Raw genomic sequence first — 18,910 nt, 5'->3', positions numbered from 1 at the left:
CGAGACATTGATGACTACATAGAGGGGCGTCCCTCCTGTATTCAATTAGAGCTGACCTCCACGCTACTAACTTCGTTCTAGAGGACAGCCTTGTCATGCAAGAATTACATGTTTAGACTAGATCCCTCTATTTTATCTCCTGTGATGGATCTACTGGAGCCGGACCGCTGTAAAACACGCAAGAAATACTCAGAGGTATAACGGGGGGAGTTATTTACACACACTCCTGGAGATGGTACGGCTAACGGATGGTCCTCCGGTATTATGAGAGTGCAGGTTTTTGGCATATTCTACACCATATAATACAGAGATTGCTTTCTGTTTTGGATATCCAGACCATTACGAACAAACTGCGCAGACAGTTTCTCCCATGTCAAGGTGTCAGGAGATACGGAGACCTTCATGGAGCAAACGGGCACTGCCTTGCTCGGGCAACAAGATTAAGGAAGGCCTATTATCCGGTCGGAAGGTAAAACCGTACGTAAGGGTCACAGGATAAGACCGGGAACCCCAGTTGTCTTGACCTCCCCGGTCATTACGATCTTGGGATAAGATGGCAGGACTGCCCTGTCTCCTCAGAGCGCATACCTGGTGAACAGGGTTCGGAGATGGTGGGTCCTCCGACTATACTCTATTTATCCCTCACAGGAGCCGTTTTGTTTTTTGGATTTGCGCCAACCTACTTTTCAACTACAGTCAAGGAGACCTACGAGACCTTATGGGGATACCTGGTGTACCCCGAATCCTACACAGACATCTTTCACGCTTAGACGAGGACATATCTGGATGGAAATTTGCACTCCGGTTTGCATTTCCCATCCCTTTGACTATTTCTGGGATTCACTATTCCCAGAATAGTCGACCACCGTTCCTCGTCACGAGTTCAATTCGGAACCCTGAATGGACGTCCTTTTGGAGTCTTTCCCCTACCGCATTCGAGGATTACACAGTCCACTTGGAATATTGGAATCACTTAGGATACGGCTAGTTTGACCACACTCTGGCGTGCATTAGAAATGTATTCTCAGATGGAACGTCTCACCGGATAGGCCAAGAGGGAACGAAATATCCTACTTGGTTCTATTGCGATTTGGTGGTGGACTTAGGCGCATTCCTTGAGATTGAAGATCTACCTACAAGGCCGCGTTGCTGGGTGATCCTGGCACGATCGGTGGAGCAACCTTACACATCAAGAGTTGAGACATGGTGGCAGTGTCTTATCGCGGCCCTAAATCCGCATATGACTTTCAAAAATTTTTTCACTGCAGGGAAATGGCTAATAGGGCGGCTTGTCAGCTCATGGACCAGCTGGTAGGCAACAGGTTGCATCCCCACGTACAATGGATCTGTCAACGGACGTTGTTTTTTTTTTTTTTCAGTTTTTGGGATACTTCATCAGCTGGCGTCTCCATCGATCGGTGTATTGTCATCTATCGCAGTTGGAAAGTCCATTTAGGATTGCTCGGGTAGCTCCGAGAATAGGTACCAGCGAAACAAACAGCGTTGGGTTTGTTGATTGAGCGTTAAAACTGCAAATACGAAGCCTCCTGTCATGTTATAAAATTGTAGATTATGCTAGCTTCAGTGTACCTATAATCTTAATTTTATTAATGACAGGAGGCGAGTATTTCCCACCCATTCTTTTCCCACCCTTGTTTTATGTAAAAAAAATTGGATTAATCAGGTACGTATGCAACTCTGTTTGTTGTCTCTGCTTCCTGTCGCCTGTTCTTATATCTATGTTTATTTTCATAGTAGGGTTGGGATATCTACATTTTAAGGTAATTTTGGTTGCTACATTGGGTGCACACATGTTTATTCAGAGTACTTTTCATTGGATATTCAACCTGTTCGATTCTGTTTTTTTCTCTCGTTCCAGTTTACAGTCCATCAACACAATCTGGTTTGGCGGTTCTTCTCGGATGGTGGACATCGTTGTATTCATCGTATCTAGGACTTCGTTTCTCCCCCATTATGTTTTCTGCCTTTTGTTCTGTTTTTATCGCAGCTTGAAAGAGGAAATGATGCATGAGGAGGGGAGTTTTATAGTACTTAACTTTTTTCTGATTGGTTGTTTTCTGTGCTGCTGTGGAGTTCTAGTAAAGAGAGACTTAACCCCTTAAGGACACATGACATGTGTGACATGTCATGATTCCCTTTTATTCCAGAAGTTTGGTCCTTAAGGGGTTAAGCAAATACTCGCCTCCTGTCATTAATAAAATTAAGATTATAGGTACACTAAAGCTAGCATAATCTACAATTTTCTCTCTCTCTCTCTCTCTCTCTCTCTCTCTCTCTCTCTCTCTCTCTCTCTCTCTCTCTCTCTCTCTCTCTCTCTCTCACGCCTTTGACCCCTAAACGTGCGTGCGCATCTATTATACGATGTCACATGCACATCAACGCCGTCGTTACCATGGGCAGACGTGGGGCTATAATATGGTGTGGATCCGGCCAGTGTCCACAGATATGCTTCAGCAGTCAGGTATACCAGCGCCGGACCGCCCTACGGCGCTTCCATCACTGCTTGGAAGGCAATTCCTATTGCCAACACCACAAGGTGAGGTTGAATACGTGACAGTGTAAGGGTTGTAAAGTGTGTGCGTTTATGGAAAATAGTGTGTGTGTGTGTGGTGTGTGTGCAGTGTGTGCCTATAGGGGATCTATTGTGTGAGAGAGGGGGGCAGTGTGTGTGTGTGTGTGAGAGAGGGGGGCAGTGTGTGTGTGTGTGAGAGAGGGGGGCAGTGTGTGTGTGTGTGTGAGAGAGGGGGCAGTGTGTGTGTGAGAGAGAGGGGGGCAGTGTGTGTGTGAGAGAGAGGGGGGCAGTGTGTGTGTGAGAGAGAGGGGGGCAGTGTGTGTGTGAGAGAGAGGGGGGCAGTGTGTGTGTGAGAGAGAGGGGGGCAGTGTGTGTGTGTGCGAGAGAGGGGGGCAGAGTGTGTGTGCGAGAGAGGGGGGCAGAGTGTGTGTGCGAGAGAGGGGGGCAGAGTGTGTGTGTGTGCGAGAGAGGGGGGCAGTGTGTGTGAGAGAGAGGGGGGCAGTGTGTGTGAGAGAGAGGGGGGCAGTGTGTGTGAGAGAGAGGGGGGCAGTGTGTGTGAGAGAGAGGGGGGCAGTGTGTGTGTGAGAGAGAGGGGGGCAGTGTGTGTGTGAGAGAGAGGGGGGCAGTGTGTGTGTGAGAGAGAGGGGGGCAGTGTGTGTGTGTGAGAGAGAGGGGGCAGTGTGTGTGTGTGAGAGAGAGGGGGGCAGTGTGTGTGTGTGAGAGAGAGGGGGGCAGTGTGTGTGTGTGAGAGAGAGGGGGGCAGTGTGTGTGTGAGAGAGAGGGGGGCAGTGTGTGTGAGAGAGAGAGGGGGGCAGTGTGTGTGAGAGAGAGAGGGGGGCAGTGTGTGTGTGTGAGAGAGAGAGGGGGGCAGTGTGTGTGTGTGAGAGAGAGAGGGGGGCAGTGTGTGTGTGTGAGAGAGAGAGGGGGGCAGTGTGTGTGTGTGAGAGAGAGGGGGGCAGTGTGTGTGTGTGAGAGAGAGGGGGGCAGTGTGTGTGTGTGAGAGAGAGGGGGGCAGTGTGTGTGTGTGAGAGAGAGGGGGGCAGTGTGTGTGTGAGAGAGGGGGGCAGTGTGTGTGAGAGAGAGGGGGGCAGTGTGTGTGTGAGAGAGGGGGGCAGTGTGTGTGTGAGAGAGGGGGGCAGTGTGTGTGAGAGAGGGGGGCAGTGTGTGTGTGTGAGAGAGAGGGGGGCAGTGTGTGTGTGAGAGAGAGAGGGGGGCAGTGTGTGTGTGTGTGAGAGGGGGGCAGTGTGTGTGTGTGTGAGAGAGAGGGGGGCAGTGTGTGTGTGTGAGAGAGAGGGGGGCAGTGTGTGTGTGTGAGAGAGAGGGGGGCAGTGTGTGTGTGTGAGAGAGAGGGGCAGTGTGTGTGTGAGAGAGAGGGGGGCAGTGTGTGTGTGAGAGAGAGGGGGGCAGTGTGTGTGTGAGAGAGAGGGGGGCAGTGTGTGTGTGTGAGAGAGAGGGGGGCAGTGTGTGTGTGTGAGAGAGAGGGGGGCAGTGTGTGTGTGTGAGAGGGGAGGGGGGCAGTGTGTGTGTGTGTGAGAGAGGAGGGGGGCAGTGTGTGTGTGTGTGAGAGAGGAGGGGGGCAGTGTGTGTGTGAGAAAGAGGGGGGCAGTGTGTAACTATTACAATATGTGAGATTTTAAATCATTTAGTGAATAAGCAAGTGCACTGGATTGTGTATTTTATATGGTGTGTGTGTGTGTGTGTGTGTGTGTGTATATTGTGTATTTTATATGGTGTGTGTGTGTGTGTGTGTGTATATATATATATATATATATATATATATATATATATATTTATTCTTATCAAAATACACTTAGAATTAAATTTATAATGTGCATATATTAGGTATACATAAATATATACACAATGATATCATCAGTGAAAGGGCAGGTTTTGTGTAAAACCAAAAAAAACGTGAATGCTTTGGCTAGGGTTTGTGACTAAGTTGCTACTAAAAAAGAAAGAACATACTCCATTTTCTATACCTTTTCAATCGATAATGCCATGATGGGGATATTTCTCATTCCTGGGCTACCATACTATCTCAAAGGCAACATAACCAACCTGGCGAATATTAATGTACAAAAATGTAAATGAGTAAGTCTTATATTTGACCCTGTAACTTTCCAAAACACCATAAAACCTGGACATGGGGGGAGGGGGAGGGGGGGGGGGGGGATACTGTTGTACTTCTGAGACATTGCTGAATACAAATATGTGCATTTTATTGCTGCAACTGCTAACAGTATTATAACTCTTACACTCTTTCAGTTTTTATTCCCATCAAATTAAGTTTTCAAATCTAAATATTTTATGTGAAATGAAAGCCCTATTTATCCTGAACAAAATGATATATAATAAGTGTGGGTGCACGTAATATGAAAGGTGACTTATGGTTGAACAGACATATAGCTCAAATTTAAAGGTTGTGTTTACATTTTTTGATCCGGACGTGTACAATTGCATCCGTCCTTAAAGGGTTAATATACATTTAAAAGAAAACAAAAATCACATCACAAAAAATAAATTTAAATTAAATGCAATTTATAGGTGATTTTCAATAGTCTTATTTCAATGTAAGTGGCAGTTCCCCTTTAATCAAGTATTATAATTTAAAACAGGGATGTGACATCCCCTTTATCATAATATGCACATTGGAAGTCATATAACATAGGAACACATGTGACCATACACTAAACAGTGTATTAATTTTAAACCACCTTTTAATGTGCGATGTCTGGCTTTCTTTGAAGCCATTTGATTTGATTATATGTGGCTCAGCATGTGCAAAGCAATGCCACAGGTAATTCTGAGTCGACATTAAAGGAACACTGTAGGGTCTGGACACTTTAGTGTTAAAACCACCATCTAGCCCCCCCCTCCCCCTCTTCCCCTAAATATAGTAAAATCTTACATTTGTTCAAGTCTGCAGTTGCTGGCTCTGCCCCTGATCTGCCTACTTGGCTGACATCATCTGAAGTGTTGTTCTGCGCCAGCACAAGCCAAACACAGCCCTGGCCATTTATTATTATTATTATTATTATTATTATTATTATTATTATTATTATTATACAGTGGAACATCGCAGTGGCGGATCCAGAGCCTGATCTCGGGAGGGGCACTTGTAGATTATTTAAATAATCCTGGCACAATAACCACTACAGCTCAGTGTATTAGTTATGGTGCCAGTAGTGCCAGGATCCCACACCAGAGTAAGTAGACATACCGTTTAAGAACAGTTTGACAACTTACCTGGATATAGGGCATAGGAGAAGTGGTGTGTGTTAGGGGTGAAGTGTGTGTGAAAGGTGTAGTGTGTGTGTGTGAGCGGTGAAGTGAGTGTGAGTGCTTCAGGGCGGCAGTGTGTGTGTTGGGGCAGTGTGTGTGTGAGGGTGGCAGTGTGTGTATGGGGGCACTGTATGTTTGTGTGGGGCAGTGTGTGTATGGGGGGGGAGTATGTATGTGTGGGGCAGTGTGTGTATGGGGGGGCACTGTGTGTGTGTATGGGGCAGTGTGTATGGGGCAGTGTGTATGGGGCAGTGTGTATGGGGCAGTGTGTATGGGGCAGTGTGTATGGGGCAGTGTGTATGGGGCAGTGTGTATGGGGCAGTGTGTATGGGGCAGTGTTTGTGGGGCAGTGTGTATGGGGCAGTGTTTGTGGGGCAGTGTTTGTGGGGCAGTGTGTGTATGGGGACAGTGTTTGTGGGGCAGTGTGTGTATGGGGACAGTGTTTGTGGGACAGTGTTTGTGTGTATGGGGGCAGTGTTTGTGTGTATGGGGGCAGTGTTTGTGTGTATGGGGGCAGTGTTTGTGTGTATGGGGGCAGTGTTTGTGTGCATGGGGTCAGTGTGTACATGGGGTCAGTGTTTGTATGTGGGGCAGTGTGTGTATGGGGGGGGGGGGGAGGGAGGCTCTTTAATAAATAAAAAAAAATATATATATTTATTAAAATAAATGTATGTCCCCCCTCCCTTCTTACCTTTATTGAGGAGGAGGAGGAGGGGGGACATTTCTGGATCCCTGGTGGTCCCAGTGGGGAATCCCTGGTGGTCCAGTGGTTATAGTGAACTCTAGCCCGCAGCTCCAGGGCTAGAGATTACTCTCGCGAGATTTGGAGCGTTGCCGTGGTAACCGCGGCAACGCTCCAAATCTCGCGAGAGGAGGACCAGGAGGAGCTGCGGGCTGAGCTCCCGGGTCCTTTCTTGTCCCTCTCCCTCCCCTGCTGGCTGTCAGCACAGTGTCTGCGGACCGGGGAGATCACTCACCCTCCCCGTTCCGCAGGCACATTGCAGGGCTAGCGCTTGGGCAATGCCAGCCCTGCACTAGCCGGCAGGGGGGAATCTCGGGAGGGGCAATTGCCCCGTTGCCCCCCCCTGGATCCGCCAATGGAACATCGGAACTTGAACGTAATCCGTTCCAGAAAGCTATTTGAGAACCGAGTTCGAAAACCGAATCAATATTTTCCATAACAATTAATGTAAATGGGATTAATCCATTTCAGACCCCTAAAAGTACAGCATTTTAACACACATATTACAGTTTAATAATACCTTAAATGCATAAGATCATACAGAAAACCAATAAACACAATGGAAATGAAATGAAAATGTAACTTCACTTTACCTGTCAGCTCTGTTTGCTGACAGAATGGAGCTCTGTTTGCTTTGTCTAGTGTTAGGAGGCCGATGATTTTTTTTTTTTTTTTTTGCTAATACCGTGTTTTGTTCTAATACCAAGACCTTTTTTTTCCCTCAAATATTTAGTTTGAATTGAGTACAGGAGCGTTCCAGAACCGAGGTTCCACTGTATATTATAATATATGTATTGAATCAGTGTATCTCTATATGAGGAAAGTTCAGTGTTTCCATGCAGAGGGAGGAGACACTAAATTGCAGTGCTGCACACTGTGCAGCAGTGCCCCAGGAAGCAACTGTAGTAGCTATCTGATGAGTGGCCAGTGGAGGCATCCCTAGGCTGTAATGTAATGTAAACATTGTATTTTCTCAGAGGCAAAAAGCCAGAAGGGAATAATTCTACTCACCAGAACAAATACAATAATTCCTTTACTGTATATTTTTGTGAATATGTGACAATTTATATAAGTAAGCATGTACAGGTGTAAAAACATGTGAAACTCTATTTCTTGTGCTCCCTAGTATATACCATGGCCATATACATGCTATTCTTTTAATGGATGAATAAATGTTAAAGGAACACTCCATACACCAACACAAATTGAATGCATTTGATAGGTTTTGGACTCATAATATGCTTTTATTTCAGCATACAAGAAAAAATATTTATAGCTTTCATACAAAAAAAAAAATATTTACACACCTCCCTCCATAAAAAGACTTCTTTATCAGTGTATGTACACTGCTCAGCCCTTAAAAAAGAGTCTGGGTCTAAATGTTCCCATTAGAACAGGTGGCTCAGGGCTAACTGTAATAAACGGCTAAATGCCACCCTGCTTTTCCTTCCTTGCCCACTATGTAGCTTCTCCAAGCAGCAGCACCCAGGCCCGGACTGTCAATCAGGCAGATTGGTAACTGCCCAGTGGGCAACAATTGCCATGGGCCAAAGCTGACTGGGTAGATCAAAGGATCTCCCTGGCCAACCAATAAGGAGCTCTGTTCCTCCAGTGAGCCAGTGAGAAGAGACCACTGTTCCTTCATGGACTTTACTAACTGGCCCAGCGTGTCCTGATGCTTTGGAAGGGAGATAGAGAACATCTATGCTGTGAGTAGACCATCAGCATGGCTCGCGTGAGCTCCGGCTGTTCAGAGTGTTGCTGCGGGTTACCATGGCAATGCTCTGAACATTGGAACTTGTACACTGCCTGCGTTCGGCGGAGGTGCAGAACAAATACACTGGACCACCAGGGAAAGATAAAGGCTAGGAAAAAATGTATTTTTATTTTTAATAAATTTTAAATTGCACATGTAACAGATTGTGTGTGTGTGTATCTGTAAGTGTATTGGTGTGTATATGTGTGACAGTGTGCGTATCTGTGAGTATGTGTAACCGTTTGTGTGTATCTGCGTGTATGAGTTTGTATTTTTTAAATTTGTATATTTGTGAATTTATAGTTGTATGTATTTGTAATATTGTGTGTTTTGAGCCAGTAGAAGGGTGCACATTGTGTGCCATTTGGCACTTTACTTTAATATATTGATTTATGGCAGGGAATTGGGTGGGCTATTAAGAGGGATTAAAAGGACCAGAACAACTGCAGCTTAATGTAGTTTTCCTGGTGTCTGTTTCCTGTCCCTGCAGGCTTTTTAATGTAAACACTGCCATTTAATAGAAAAGGGAGTAAAAATCAGATGTGTGTCCTGACAGGTGTGCCCTCATAAAGTATGAATGTTTGTCTGTCCTATCTAATCTATCCCAGTTATATAATGGTTTTTATTTTTCATTCTTGCTTTTCAGGAATTGAGAAAATTGTCTGGAAAACATCCAAGCGTCATCATAATTCCGCTTGGTATGTCTACAATATTTTTCTGTTTTTATTGTTTTGTTTTTCTTTCAGATTTGTCTGTTACTGTAAATTGGCAGTATTTTTACTGAATGGAAAATAGGTAGATAAAAAAATATCCCTTGAAACCTATTTCTCTTCTTTTTTTTTTTTTTACTTCAGATTGTTCCATTTCCTTTTTTTCTTTCCGCCTTTGCAATATGTTTTCCTTAGAAAATACTGTGATGTCAATGATCTGAACTGTATCCATTTGACAATTGTGCACAATTTCGAGTGGGCTCTAAAAAAAAACATGGCTTTGAAGTACAATCCCTGTTATTTTCTCCACTGCGCACACGCTGCAGGTGCAGTAAATCTATCCTCTGATTGGATAACATTTAATATACTGATGCGTATACAAAAAACTGTTTTTCCCTAAGGTTTTGACATAGGGATTTATTCTCTAAATTGTAACCAAAATAGTTAAACTGGAAAAGTGGCATGAAAAACACCCAAATCCTCTCCTCACCTTGAAGTAAAAACATCACAACATATACAAGGGTAGAGTGACTGCCCACAGCTTTATTTAACATTCCAAAATAGAAGCCATTAACCTATGCTGCCAGATAGGTATTATTCACCAGAGTTCGGTTCCTGCTCAATTTCCACGACAGAAACCACCTCTCCCAATGCTAGTTGAGCTACCCATTTGATCCATGTGCTGACCAGAGTACCTTCTGCAGCTGTGACAGTAACTGCAAGAAAACACAAACACCACAACCCACGTAAAAGAGAAGAGAATGATAAGAAAAGGTAGAAGAAAATCAGGAGGGGAAAGAAAGAGAGCAAAGAAAGAGAGCAGTACGGAACGTTCCTAAAACCTCTATTAACAAATCCATAACTTGCTTTCAAAACTGTCCTTGGAAGACCAGGAAGTTCATGGGAAAACAGAGTAAACTGAATGTACCTTTCCTGGTTAAATACATTCTCATCTGTACACATATGATATGCCTAGAGTATTAGGAAATCCACATTTGTATAGTAATTACTCAAACAGGTTGCAGCAGACAGGGCACCCTTTGGGCTTTTTGTCAAACCACTGACAAACTTGCAAAAACGTAGAACTTCCCACAGACCCTTTTTTGTTTTGTCTTCCCCCAGAATCTTCTTTTGTGTTTGTCTTCCTCTAGACCCTTTTATTGTTTGTCTCCCCCAGACCCTTTTATTGTTTGTCTCCCCCCAGACCCTTTTATTGTTTGTCTCCCCCAGACCCTTTTATTGTTTGTCTCCCCCCAGACCCTTTTATTGTTTCTGTCTTCCCCAGACCCTTTTATTGTTTGTCTCCCCCAGACCCTTTTATTGTTTGTCTCCCCCAGACCCTTTTATTGTTTGTCTCCCCCCAGACCCTTTTATTGTTTGTCTCCCCCCAGACCCTTTTATTGTTTGTCTCCCCCCAGACCCTTTTATTGTTTGTCTCCCCCCAGACCCTTTTATCGTTTCTGTCTTCCCCCGACCCTTTTATTGTTTGTCTCCCCAGACCCTTTTATTGTTTGTCTCCCCAGACCCTTTTCTGTTTCTGTCTCCCCCAGACCTTTTTCTGTTTCTGTCTCCCCCCCAGACCCTTTTCTGTTTCTGTCTCCCCCCCAGACCCTTTTCTGTTTCTGTCTCCCCCCCAGACCCTTTTCTGTTTCTGTCTCCCCCCAGACCCTTTTCTGTTTCTGTCTCCCCCCAGACCCTTTTCTGTTTCTGTCTCCCCCCAGACCCTTTTCTGTTTCTGTTCTCCCCCCAGACCCTTTTCTGTTTCTGTTCTCCCCCAGACCCTTTTCTGTTTCTGTTCTCCCCCAGACCCTTTTCTGTTTCTGTTCTCCCCCCAGACCCTTTTCTGTTTCTGTCTCCCCCCAGACCCTTTTCTGTTTCTGTCTCCCCCCAGACCCTTTTCTGTTTCTGTCTCCCCCCAGACCCTTTTCTGTTTCTGTCTCCCCCCAGACCCTTTTCTGTTTCTGTCTCCCCCCAGACCCTTTTCTGTTTCTGTCTCCCCCCAGACCCTTTTCTGTTTCTGTCTCCCCCCAGACCCTTTTCTGTTTCTGTTTCCCCCCAGACCCTTTTCTGTTTCTGTCTCCCCCAGACCCTTTTCTGTTTCTGTCTCCCCCCAGACCCTTTTCTGTTTCTGTCTCCCCCAGACCCTTTTCTGTTTCTGTCTCCCCCCAGACCCTTTTCTGTTTCTGTCTCCCCCCAGACCCTTTTCTGTTTCTGTCTCCCCCCAGACCCTTTTCTGTTTCTGTCTCCCCCCAGACCCTTTTCTGTTTCTGTCTCCCCCCAGACCCTTTTTCTGTTTCTGTCTCCCCCCAGACCCTTTTTCTGTTTCTGTCTCCCCCCAGACCCTTTTCTGTTTCTGTCTCCCCCCAGACCCTTTTCTGTTTCTGTCTCCCCCAGACCCTTTTCTGTTTCTGTCTCCCCCCAGACCCTTTTCTGTTTCTGTCTCCCCCAGACCCTTTTCTGTTTCTGTCTCCCCCCCAGACCCTTTTCTGTTTCTGTCTCCCCCCAGACCCTTTTCTGTTTCTGTCTCCCCCCAGACCCTTTTCTGTTTCTGTCTCCCCCAGACCCTTTTCTGTTTCTGTCTCCCCCCAGACCCTTTTCTGTTTCTGTCTCCCCCCAGACCCTTTTCTGTTTCTGTCTCCCCCCAGACCCTTTTCTGTTTCTGTCTCCCCCCAGACCCTTTTCTGTTTCTGTCTCCCCCCAGACCCTTTTCTGTTTCTGTCTCCCCCCAGACCCTTTTCTGTTTCTGTCTCCCCCCAGACCCTTTTCTGTTTCTGTCTCCCCCCAGACCCTTTTCTGTTTCTGTCTCCCCCCAGACCCTTTTCTGTTTCTGTCTCCCCCCAGACCCTTTTCTGTTTCTGTCTCCCCCCAGACCCTTTTCTGTTTCTGTCTCCCCCAGACCCTTTTCTGTTTCTGTCTCCCCCCAGACCCTTTTCTGTTTCTGTCTCCCCCCAGACCCTTTTCTGTTTCTGTCTCCCCCCAGACCCTTTTCTGTTTCTGTCTCCCCCCAGACCCTTTTCTGTTTCTGTCTCCCCCAGACCTTTTTTTTGTTTCTGTCTTCCCCCAGACCTTTTTTTTGTTTCTGTCTTCCCCCAGACCTTTTTTTTGTTTCTGTCTTCCCCCAGACCTTTTTTTTGTTTCTGTCTTCCCCCAGACCTTTTTTTTGTTTCTGTCTTCCCCCAGACCTTTTTTTTGTTTCTGTCTTCCCCCAGACCTTTTTTTTGTTTCTGTCTTCCCCCAGACCTTTTTTTTGTTTCTGTCTTCCCCCAGACCTTTTTTTTGTTTCTGTCTTCCCCCAGACCTTTTTTTTGTTTCTGTCTTCCCCCAGACCTTTTTTTTGTTTCTGTCTTCCCCCAGACCTTTTTTTTGTTTCTGTCTTCCCCCAGACCTTTTTTTTGTTTCTGTCTTCCCCCAGACCCTTTTCTGTTTCTGTCTCCCCCAGACCCTTTTCTGTTTCTGTCTCCCCCAGACCTTTTTTTTTTCTCCCCCAGACCTTTTTTTTTGTTTCTGTCTTCCCCCAGACCTTTTTTTTGTTTGTTTCGGTTTTCCCCCAGACCTTTTTTTTTTTTTTGTTTCGGTCTTCCCCCAGACCCTTTTTTTTTGTTTCGGTCTTCCCCCAGACCCTTTTTTTGTTTCTGTCTTCCCCCAGTGTGTTTTTCTTATTCGCCTGGTGGTCGCACCGGGCATTAGTATATCGGGCATTAGTACAAGAGACTTAGAAACAATGCATCAAGGTGAACATGATTTATTCGTGCAGGAAAATTGACCTGGCAATATTCCAACACAATGTATTTTGCAAGGTTTACTGTTCCTTAAGTCACATTGTTCTTCACCATATTCTTGGTATAATGTATGTACTTCATTCAAGACTATGACCTCATCCAGAGCAATGTCAGAGATTGGGGCCACAATTAGAACCGCAAAGTGAATAATTAGAGTGCATGAGTTGAAGGCCTTCTTTATTCTGTACAGCAAAATAGAATTTAAATCCTTTCCATGTATAAATGTGACACTTTGATATCATTGTATTTATATAAGCTCCTCTCTTTTCTTTGTCTTCATATTGTTTGGTAGATACCACAAACTCTGACAACGTTAATGCTTGTGTGAAGGAGGTAGAGAAGCATTTAAACGGGCAACACCTGGATCTTTTAATTAACAATGCAGGTGTTCTCCACCCACACACCCTCGAAACCCAAACCGCAGAGGACATGCTTGAGGTCTACAACATTAATGTGGTCGGTCCTATGCTTGTGGCTCAGGTAAAGGCAATTTCAAGCTCATTATCTTCCTCTACCTGCTGATTTAGATGTATATAATCTGCATCCTTTCCGCAAGACTTAGAAAACTCCAAGAAATCAAGGAGTACTTTTTAGTATTATCAAATGTGATAGTTACACGATTACACATTAAAAACAAAGATGTTGCCTTTATAATGGGGCTATCTGGCTTCAAATTCTATAAATCGCAAACAAAATTATCTCTCTTTGACTTTTTTGTTGTAAATTTTAGAAATCACTTATCCACTCATAACAGTTCATCAAAACACTCTATTTACTGAATAAATGTTACTTCTTAATCGCTCAGGTAGTTGCATTTAGCACATTTATTGTACTTTAAAATAGTTGGTCATTGTTGTTTTTGTACAAACATATATCATTTTCCTTAGGCATGCCATCCTCTACTAAAACGATCTGGAGCAGAATCGAAAGAAAAATCTGCCATTGTTTATATCTCAGCTCTCCTTGGCTCCCTTGAAGACCTTCCACAGTTGTTTTCACATTTCCCCGTTATTTCGTATCGATGCAGCAAGGTACAAAAGAACACAATATTTGTCTCTGTAGTAATGAGCAATCTATGGGCTGCTAGGTAGACTGCAGATAAGATATTTACTTGTTTCTGGGAACTCTCTTCAACCACACTTATAAATTGTACTATGTACACTAGTGTACATGGTAAAATACCAGAAAGCCTTTAATATGTCCAATTTTGTGTAGATTAGACACACATCCTGCTTGTACATGGGACATTAAGTATAATGGAATGTTCTATTTACTTCAATATACAGTGTAACCATATTATTGTCTAAAGGGACATGGATCACTTTGAGACAACTGTCTCGCTCAAAAGCCTTAGCTTTGAAGGAGACTCTTGCCTCACTTTGCAAGTAGGATTTCCGCCTCCCCATATTTACCTGCTTCTTCTATATTATGCGTTCCACACCAGTCTGGAGGGGACGACACTTATCAAACAAATCCGTGTCCTACCTTGCATTGGGCATGCCTGACAGTTACATATGTGCAGTTGGAAGATCTCTTCACCGTGGGACATCCTGACCAGGGGAAAAGATTATGCAGAGTAGGCTCCAATGTTGTGTTTCTCTCACCTGCACAATGATGCCCTATTTCTGTCATTAGTGGGCTGGTCTGAAACTGAGATGGATGGATAAGAGGGGGAGGCTGAAGAAACTCCCCTAGTTGAGAGGTGTGCCCAACAATGCAAGGTGACCAAGTTTATAGTGAGCTTATAATAATTTATTACACACTTTTCAAGTTTTTCTTGCTTTAGTTTGTATATTTGTTTTGAAAGTGTTTGCTGGTTTAAAAAAACGATTGTCAAGTGATGCATGCCCCTTTTTAAACTTTTTTTTTTTTTCAAAGTGGAATAAAAACCAAGTTGTCACAAGTTAATCTCCTGGTGGTCTAGTATCTGTAAGGGTGGGAGCTTGCTCTCTTGATGACTCCATTATAGTAGGGAATATTTGCAACATACATGCATTAAAGCTTTTTTCCAGCTCAGTTATACTAAACCACCAATGTTCAATGATGACCCCTACCTTTAGTCTGCTATTCTTTCTAGGTTTCATTGTATTTTTTTTTATATATATTGTTAATGTTCTCCATATGGCTGTGTTCAGTTATTGCCTCCAACCTCCCCCCCCCCCTCAATTATTTGGGTTAAGCCTAAAATTAATAAACACGTTTCCCTATATATATATATATATATATATATATTACAGCTGCTAGCTAGTGTCAGATTTTATATAGGCCATTAAGTGTATATGAAGAGCCCATGGAGTCTGTCCTATGTTTTGTGATATACTAGGGTTAGCCAAGTACACACGTCCCCCAATGTAGCACTCATTCATCTCAATCTTATACAAACTGTAGCTGTTCAGGACTGCTGCGTGGTCCCCACAGTGGTGGAAATGCATCGGCTGTCGTTCCGATTCTAGCGTCCTGGCTCTAGTATTTTGCTTATATCATGTACTTATTTTCCTTATTTTTTTATTTTTAATCTCCTGTACAGGTTGCCTTAAACATGCTCTCACGATGTCAAGCAGTAGGATACAAAGAAGATGGAATTATCACCATTGCTATACACCCTGGTTGGGTGCAGACAGATATGGGAGGAAATCAGGTATCTGTAATAAATATTTATTTATCTCTCTCTCTCAAACACAGTTTGAAGTGATTTCCAATTTTGTTACAGAAGGGGGAGGGGGAATGCCTTCTTGACTCCAAAATGTCAGTGAGATTTGTCCTTGGATCAATGAGCGTTTACCGCACAAATGAACAATTCTATTGTTAAATATTGCTTTTCCAAAAGAGCATCCAGAGGTTATTTAAAAATATGCACACAATTTAATAACTCCACTCTGTCCGGAAAATTCCACATATTTACCCCGTTTTTATCCTTTCCTGTGCGGTAGGTAAGCGTTCACATTTTACAAAACCAGGAAGTAAAATGACCTGTTGTCTGGTTTAAAAGCCAGAGGGGTTTGACTAGTATATTTTAAAAAGTGTCAGTTTCTATTGATATCTAGAAAAGAAAAAGACTGAAAAGGGGATTACAGAAGGGTCCTCCCAATTATCAGTCTCTATACCCCAGGATAGAATTGTTCATAATCATGGCTAAAAATTGCCAATATAGAACATGCATGAAAAATATGTAAAATAATAAATTTGTATTAGTCCCTTCTAGGGAAGATAATGAACGCCAAAATTAATAATAAAAGTGTATATACAGTGAAAGAGTGTGAAAGAATAGGAATCCTCTGTAAAGTACTGGCCTCACAGCACACCTTGTTATCAAAATAATTGCAACAATGTCTCAACAGCTAAAATAGCTATTGGTGTGTATCTTAAGAGAAACAATAGTGTCTCCCTGATTTGGATTGCTGAATAGCAGAGTTGCTAGGGAGGGGAGGGAGAAATCCCCCGCTCACAGGATATGCTAAAGCAATGGAGTATATGTTGAGAAATAACGGCACACTCAGACTAGCCCCAGATCATCAGCTGATGTAACAGACCCTCCCCCTTTTTTTAGTGTGTAGAGTGCAAATCACATAGAGTAGACCCCTAATATCAATAGACTACTGGCTGTAAGTTGAGAGCAGAACTCCACATCCCATGTAACGGGACTAGAGTGACGAGAGCCTGAAAAATTGTTGGCTCCTAATTTTTCGTCACTCAGGATATGCTGCTCGTATACAAATATCAACCTAAATCCTGATAAGGAGTCTAATTGCTGATAAAGCGAGACAGATAACTGCCAACAAATTCCTTAATCTGCTCTTGGACCAAATGGTCCCGGTGACAGCTCTACAGGAAAGAACGCTGCTCATATAAATCTAAACTCTGATAAGAAGTCTGGGTGCTAGGTTAGCGAGGCGGTCAGATACAGCTGAACTAAAAGTTCTATTGTATAGAGGAAAAAACTTTTCCTAGTACTAATATTGCAGAGAGATCCCTAGTCTAATCTCGGACCAAGTGGTCCCGGTAATGGCTCAATGTGCGTTTCGGCGCTGGCGTTGCGCCTTTGTCAAGAGCATTGTTGCAATTATTTTGATAACAAAGTGTGCTGTGAAGCCAGTACTTTACAGAGGATTCCTATTCTTTCACACTCTTTCACTGTATATACACTTTTATTATTAATTTTGTCGTTCATTATCTTCCCTAGAAGGGACTAATAAAAATTTATTATTTTACATATTTTTCATGCATGTTCTATATTGGCAATTTTAAGCCATGATTATGAACAATTCTATCCTGGGGTATAGAGACTGATAATTGGGAGGACCCTTCTGTAATCCCTTTTTCAGTCTTTTTCTTTTCTATATTACACTCCTTGGGTTATGCCCATATACCCTGCAACCTTATCAACTCTAGTGTAAGATTTTATTTATTTATTTTCTTCCACTGGATGTTGTGTCTTTTCTATTGATATCTGCACTTTTTGCAAAATGAAAAAAAAAAAAAACACACTTTACACACACAAAGCTTTTCAGCAAGTTAAAGTTGTTTAAGTAGCTGTAGGGGGACCTTTGAATACACTATACTGTGCAGGTAGTGTTGAATACCAAAACTCCTGGTAATCTCATTGCCAGCTCATTCTTCTGGTTTTAAGTCTAAGTGGGAAACTTATTGCCCTTTCTTCGCACTCTGATTAATGAATAGATTACCACTACTGTTTGTACTGACCCTGTACATATTTGTATGTTACCATAGTCCCTTCTGAAATATATTTTTCTAGAATAAACACGTTTTCATAAGTAGAATACCTGTATTCCTAACGCTTTAGTATCCCTGTCACTAGTTAGACATAGCCCCCTCCCCATGTTTGCAATACAATTTTTGGAGAAGTTAAGTTCTAATTACCTGTTTCTAGCTCCAAGGCTTCCTTGGCGCTGCATACATCTCTAATGCAATGACAATGTTTCTCATAGAGGAGCATCGGGGACCTAATGCACATGCATGGCATGCACCGCGCTCATATCAATGCTTTCCTATGGGGCGATGGGGGGCATATGCAGCACGTGACACAATGTTACTCTGTCAGTGTGGCGGAAACACCTTTTAGACAGCCTCTAGAGAAGACTTAACCCTGCAATGTAATCATTGTGATTTCTGAAAACTGTAATGTTTTACATTGTATTGTTCAAAGGACAGGGACGCTACACCCAGACTACTAAATTGAGATGAAGTGGTCTGGGTGACTATAGTATCACTTTGTTTTGTAGCAGGCTCCTGTACTTTTAGTTCCATAATATCCTACTTTTAAAAAAAAAAACACACTGGGTGGCGGGGCCTGGAAACCAAGATGGCCGGACGTGTGCTCTGAGAGCTCCGGCACCAAATACTGCAGAAATGCTAATTTGAAACGACCCAACAAAGCCTATAGCACACGAGGTCCGGAAAACGAAAAGGCACCGTATACAGAGCAGAATGATGCTAATTCCGAGCCGAAACGCCACGGATATACCTGTACCGGCCACGCGGCCTGAACAGGAGCGGGACCTGAAGCCAGGGAGTGGCGGCCGACCTCCCGGCACGGTACCTGTTCACAAGCATGAGAAAATAAAGACCCTGCTACCCCCCCCCCCCCCCCCTCTGGACCGGCGGGGGATATCCCGGTCCACGCTGCGGAAGTCAACCCCAGCAACGCTGTCCGATAAAAGACAAAATCTACAGCAAAACGGGACTCACGAGGCTCAAACAAGATGGCGGGACAAACGCGGCCAGCGACAAAGCACACAAGGTCTAAGCCTCCCAAGCACACAATAGAGTTCTTCTGATAAACTCTGTACTTACCTCTGGACGAAGTTCCGCGACCAAGAACAGTCCTTCCAGCTAGCGAGGAGAGAAGCGGTGGCCTGGATTAGACCGGCAATCAGAAGACAGATGGGCAGAAACTCCCCACGAACCTCCAGAGAGGGGTGCCGGGGGGCAATGCTGGAAACCAGCATGGCGGGAACCAAAGCAATGCCCCCCGGGTGCCAACACATGCTCCAACACACACCAGGGCGAGATCCACATGCAAGCCCGACCCGCCCACCACTCGGCGGTCCCAGAAACCCTGGACCAGCGGAGAACAACTCCACATCC

General features: G+C 44.1%; 2 protein-coding genes across 2 annotated transcripts in view; both read left to right on the top strand.

Annotated features, from left to right (window-relative positions):
• Nucleotides 1-18,910, top strand: part of LOC134578629 (inactive hydroxysteroid dehydrogenase-like protein 1) — a 1,053,979-nt gene that overhangs the window by 383,417 nt on the left and 651,652 nt on the right. The gene's annotated exons all lie outside the window — the stretch shown is intronic.
• The window catches only part of LOC134579260 (C-signal-like), a 42,943-nt gene that overhangs the window by 21,907 nt on the left and 2,126 nt on the right, over nucleotides 1-18,910 (top strand). The window contains exons 2-5 of the mRNA XM_063438481.1: nucleotides 8,963-9,014; nucleotides 13,098-13,285; nucleotides 13,693-13,836; nucleotides 15,333-15,443. Coding sequence (XP_063294551.1) covers nucleotides 8,963-9,014; nucleotides 13,098-13,285; nucleotides 13,693-13,836; nucleotides 15,333-15,443 — 495 coding nt within the window. The remainder of the gene's footprint in view (nucleotides 1-8,962; nucleotides 9,015-13,097; nucleotides 13,286-13,692; nucleotides 13,837-15,332; nucleotides 15,444-18,910) is intronic.

Source organism: Pelobates fuscus, chromosome 12, assembly GCF_036172605.1.
Source record: "Pelobates fuscus isolate aPelFus1 chromosome 12, aPelFus1.pri, whole genome shotgun sequence".
In the NCBI taxonomy this organism is placed as follows: Eukaryota; Metazoa; Chordata; class Amphibia; order Anura; family Pelobatidae; genus Pelobates; species Pelobates fuscus.
This window is presented reverse-complemented; position numbering and strand designations above follow the sequence as displayed.